General features: G+C 57.6%; 1 protein-coding gene across 1 annotated transcript in view; it reads right to left on the bottom strand.

Annotated features, from left to right (window-relative positions):
- The window catches only part of NCOR2 (nuclear receptor corepressor 2), a 205,428-nt gene that overhangs the window by 77,438 nt on the left and 122,333 nt on the right, over positions 1–5,657 (bottom strand). Inside the window, 1 exon segment of the mRNA XM_010841409.1 lies at positions 1,374–1,513. Coding sequence (XP_010839711.1) covers positions 1,374–1,513 — 140 coding nt within the window.

Below are 5,657 nucleotides of genomic sequence, written 5' to 3'. Positions count from 1 at the left end.
CAGGGGCTTCTCTCTAGTTGTGGAGAGTGGGGGTTACTCTCCAGTTGTGGTGATCAGGCTTCTCATTGCAGCGGCTTCTACTGCTGTAGAGCACCGGCTCTAGGGCACATGCACTTTCAGGAGTTGTGGCTCCCGGGCTCTAGGCTCGTAGGCTCAGTAGCTGTAGCACACGGGCTTAGTTACTCCAAGGCATGTGGGATCTGCCCAGACGAGGGATCGAACCTGTGTCTCCTGCATTGGCAGGTGGATTCTTTACCACTGAGCCACCAGGGAAGCCCTGCAAGCCCATTTTATACATCAGCTAGAGATGCTCTCTGCTATCCGTTTGCAAGATTACTGGATTAAATGCATAGGGGTGCAGGCTGGTACACCCTCCAGGCCACTTTACTCCCCAAAGAGGAGATGTCTCCCTGCAAACAATGCTAACTTTGCCTTCTGTGTTATCATGGGCCGCTGGGTCTTGCAGAAAACGCGAGAGGAGAGTATTCCGCCGGCCTGATGCGGGCCGAGTCAGGTGTGTGGGGAGCATGTGACCTCAATAGCTGGGGCTGGGACTTTTCTCAGAAACCGACTCAGGGGAGTTTACTGCAGGGCCGCTCAGATTTATCACCACCGCCTTCCATTCATCTTCTTGAAGGCCCTCGCAGGAGCGTCTGGGAGACAGGGGGTAACGAAGCCAGATGTTCTCAGAAGCCACATTCCTGAGCCCGCTCCAGGTACCTGGCGCTGAGCTGTGCCCACCCCCCCTTCACCCCTTGCTCGGAGTGAATCTCCAGCTGGCGGTGCTCCACCCCTGGCAGGCACGGGAGGCCGTCAGGGGCCCCGAGGCGAGGCTGTGCCTTGATCTGCAAGAACTCACACTGACAGCGATAATTCTAAAGGTGAGGGCTGCCGCCTGTGTGTACCTCGTCCTCTCAGATCTCCCCCCTCCCTCTCTCAGCTCTCAGGAGACTCAGCTGAGGAAAGGGGAGAAGACGGGGAGGTGGCGGAGGGGGGGCAAGGCAAAGAGTTCCAAAGTCATTGCCTGGATTTATTAGCTCAGGAGTAGAGCTCAAATGAGCCATCAGTCTCTAAGGTCTCCAGAGGCTTCAAGAGAAAGGGCGGGCAGGCGGAGGGAAGAGAGAGGAGCAGGCTTCCGGAAGGGGGGAGGAGGTGGGTGTGTGCTGCCAGGGGACCGGCAAAGGAAAAAGCGCTTCCCTTCTCAGCAGGAGATCTGCTGTAGATAGATGGCAAATGCTCACACACCTTTACGGAGGGCGGGTGGCCTGCAGGCTGAGTATCGACCACGGCCCCCCTGCTCGCCTGCCTGCCTGCCCGCCTGCCACCTGGGGGTTGCGGCCGGGCCCCCCGCAGGGCGGCCGGGCTGGCCTTACTTGATCAGTTCCTCCTTGTCATTCTCCACGTCGGGCTTCTCCTCCTCCTTCTCCACCTCCTTCTCCTTCTCCTTCTCATCTTTCTCCTCCTGGCTGCTACGGGGCATCTGCTGCTGCTGCTGCTGCTGCTGCTGCTGCTGCTGCCAGGCCCCAGGGGAGGGCAGGGGGCGGTGGGGGAGAGAGGGACACAGTCAGGCAGGCGAGGCTCTGCACCTGGACTGAAAGAGCTGGAGGGGATGGGGAGTCCGGGGGAGCCCCCTTCTCCAACACCTGCACTGTGAGCTGGGCAGAAAGCCCCACAATCTGGGGCACTGGGAGGCAGGAGTCAAAGGGCAAGGTATAGAAAGTGTTCGTGTCAGACGCCTGGCCTCTGGCACTTGGTGACTGCGTGACCTTGGATGAGAGTCTTAAGCTCTCTGTGCTCCGATTCTTCCCTTTGAAAGCATGCCTACCCCTCAGCCAGGCATAGGCAGGCTGAAACGAGAGAATGCTTACAGAGTTGGCATCTGGCACCAGTATTTAAGAGTGGTGGGAACCCCAAGGCATGAGGGTGGGGCCCTAGTCAGCTTCAGGCAAGAGCAGGGTGAACACAGGGAAAACTGGGTCATAGCCTGAGGCCCCTGCCTGCCTGCCTGACTGCCCCAGACAAAAGCTCAGGCCAGCTCTCCAGGCCTCAGTCTCCACGTCTGTAAAATGGGTAGATGGAAGGGCTGTCCCCAGGCCCATTCCAGGATGGCTGCTGCTATGACGAGGGCCTGCTTTTGCTGCCGCAGGCCTGGTCTTCCTCTCCAGTCAGTCAGCCCTTGAAGAGGAAGAGAGCAGGCCCACTGGACAGGAGAGATCAAAGGGGCTCACAACAAAACCAGCCCCCTTCCCGCAGGCCTGTTCCTTTCATCTTCTTCCCGAGTGAGTGAGCCGGAGCTGGCCAACCTGCCCCAGTCAGCCAGGCTGCTGACCCTGCCCTCGGCAAGACAGGGAGGGCGGGCGAGCGCCTCCCCACACCGCCACCCAACTTCCTTTCTGTCCTGCCTGATTTCTTTTAAGCCACACACTGATTCTCTTAGCCACCCCCAAAGTGCTCCATGCGGGCAGCTGCCAAAGCAGACCATCTTTCCATCCCCATGAGTCAATGAAATAAAAAAAAAAAACGAAATGCAAAGCCTTTCAATCTGTGCTGAGGGGAGTGGTCACACCAACATTTAAACCAAGGAGAAAGAAACCCAAGCAGATGGAGAAGGTGAGGGCATAGGGCAGGGGGCTCCCTTTCTCCCCATCTTTCCTGCACACCAGGAACACATGCCCATCCCCAGCACAGGCTGCCTTGGCCACCTCCCCCAATCCCCCCGCCCTCCTCTGTAGCTTTAATTTATGATTCATAATACGGCTGAGCACAGGGGTCAGCTACAGGCAATCTGTACAGAGCGGGGGTCTGGGTATTCATGGGAACCGTGGGCTTTCTGAGACTGCAGCAGTGTGAACCCAGGAAGCTCCTGGCTCAGGTCTGCCCCCTTCCCCAAGAACCTCCCTCTGATCTCTAAGAGGAGGGGCAAGGGGGCAGAAGAGCCTCCCTCCGCCCCCTGCTATGTCGCTGTCAATTCCCAGTGGGTGGCCCAATGTCTTTGAACTGTCCCTCACCACCACCCCAAACCCTGAAACACTAAACTTCCAACCACTAGGGAAGATGGAAGGCGGCGCAGCAGGGACCAGGATCCAGAGTGAGGGGAGATGGCATGGCCAACTGGGGAGGGACCCTTGCCCCGTGGGCTGCTCGGCATGGCTGCTGTCTTCACCTGTGAGACCTGCCCGGCTTCTGTACACTCAGGAACCTGATACCCAGGGCCCGGAAGGGCAGGGCTGGGGCTTTCCAACCTCAGGGGGCTTGATGCCTCCTGAAACATCATCGCTGGACTTTGTGCCAAGAATGCCCAACTGGGCTGCAGCTTCACTCCGAAGCTTTATCTGCTGTCCCTCCCAGTGGTTGACTCCAGGAGCACCTGTCATTGTTCCCTGGGTATAGGCTGGGGGCAGTGTCTTCAGCTCCCCCAGGAATCTCACCCTTGGGCCACAAAGCAGGCCACTATCTGCCCCCAGCACGGCCAGCAGAGGCAGCTTCCGAATTGCTGACCCAGGCAGCAGCGTGCCGCAGACCCCAGCCCTGCACTAACACAGCACGACTGACTGGGGCTGCTCCCAGGAAGTCTGCGCCTGCACCCTCCCGCCCAGGGCCCTCCTGACTCAGCCCTCCCCACATCCTCCAAAAGCCCCACTGAGGAAGAGGCCAGCACTTTCCGAGAGCTCACTACCTGCCCAACGCTGTGCTGTGCACGGTCTATTGATCAGTTCCTGGCCCCTCTGAAGTCCTGAGGATAAAGAAGATGAAAAACCAACAGTAATGGTGACCTGGGGTTCGTCCACTGTGGCCACTCCTTCCCTGGACCAGACCATGCCGAACGCCTTGCAAATACTCTTTCATCTACTGCCCTAGCCTACCTCTGTCGGGAAAGGACAGGGACCACTGCTCCCATTCTGCAAGAGGCAACTGAGGTTCAGACAGGCACAGCCTCACCGTCTCAGAGGGAGGGAAAAGGGGGGGCTCTCAGAGATGGGGAGCAGGCCTGATCCTGTCATCCCCAAAGCCCCTCTGAGGGTTTCACCTGACTCTACACCCTGGTTGGCATCATGGGCTCAAGTGGGGCGTCTATGGGCATCCTTGTCCCTTTTCATCAAGGCTACCTTGTCCCTCTTGCAAGATTCCTCAAGCCCCTACCTGGGCCTGGGCCAGCCCATAACCACCCATTCCCCTGTATAACCATCAACATCATAGCATTAATAATAAAAATAGCTCCCAGTGCCCCGTACCTGGCACATGTTTTATGCACTTCCTCATCTCCTTTACCAACCCCCATCACACTCCCATTTTACAGAAGACGACGCTAAGGCACAGTGAGGGTGACTGACAAAGCTGGGCAACAGCAATGGCAGGATTCAAACCCAGAGGCTGAGTTGACCCCAGGCACAACCAAGCCCCTCTCCCGTCATCTCCAGCACGCCCCCCCGCCCCTGACTTCCCCAATCCTGCCAGTCTCAGGGGGAAGCTCTGAAATCCTGATCTGCACCAGAACCTGGTCATTATTCCTGCTGCCTCCCACCCAGGTGTGCAATCCCAGTGCCAGATCCCGTGGCCTCCAGCTTGACACTCTTATCAAGCCCCCCAGGGCAGGGGTGGGTGACTCCCACATCCCATCCTCCGGGAGAAGTGACTTCAGGGTCACTCTGGAGCCAGGGCACAGAGCCCCATGGATGGGCTCCCGGTTTCCTGGGGCCTGAACTCCATCTTCCTCTGAGGAGGTGTCCCTGTACCCCAAGCTGAGTGATGTGAGTGGAGGGGATGAAAGAGAGAAATCCCAGGTCAGTCCCGGCCTGAAACCTGGCTTCCACTGGGAGGGACCGTCAGGCACAATAGTGACCAGCTGCCTGGGACATGTAGGAGGTCAGCAGGCTGGTGTCCACTCGATCCGGGAGATTGATGGAGCCAGAAGGAGGCCCCAAATCCCAGGTCCCTGTCAACCAGCTCAGTCCCTGATAGCCTTCGAGGACAGCAAACACGGTGACAGCTAACTCTGGGACGATTCACACCTACTAGAGCTTCGCTTCTAATCTTAGGCCCATCATTGATCGAAACTGCACTTGCTGGGTTTCACGGGCAATTTAGAGCCACTGTTCTCACAGCTGCACACTCAGGTCACCTGGGGAGCTCTGGGAAGTCCCGATGCCCAGACCCCACCCACACCAGTCATATCAGGACCTCAGGGTGACAGTCTGGCATCAGCATGTTTAAATTCCCAGGTTATTCCAATAGGCAGCTAGGTTTGACGATCAGCAAACTTTTTCTGTAAGAGCCAGATGGTAAACACTTTAGGGCATTGGTCCATCCGTCTCTTTCGCAACTACTGACTCTGCCGTTTATAGTGTGAAAGCAGCCAGAACGTACACAAGTAAGCGTGGCTATGTGCCAATAAAATTTTATTTACAAAAGTAGGTAGGGGGCCAGATTTGGCCTGCGAGCCATAGTTTGACCACCGCCTGTCTCTGACAAGCACTGTTCAAGCAGAAATGCACAGTGGGGATACTGGAAAAACGCAGATCCTCACTCAGCATGCCTAGAGCAGGCCTGAGAGTCTGCATTTCTAAGTAGCTCCCAGGGACCACCCCATCCCCCAATGCTGCTGGTTCCCGGACCACACTCTGAGGAACCAGGCTTCTGGGGCAGGGTCGGGGGGGGGG

The sequence above is a fragment of the Bison bison genome, unplaced genomic scaffold (genome assembly GCF_000754665.1).
Source record: "Bison bison bison isolate TAMUID 2011002044 unplaced genomic scaffold, Bison_UMD1.0 scf7180017864160, whole genome shotgun sequence".
Taxonomy (NCBI): Eukaryota; Metazoa; Chordata; class Mammalia; order Artiodactyla; family Bovidae; genus Bison; species Bison bison.
The sequence above is the reverse complement of the archived record's forward strand: the minus strand, read 5'-3'. Positions and strand labels throughout refer to the sequence as shown.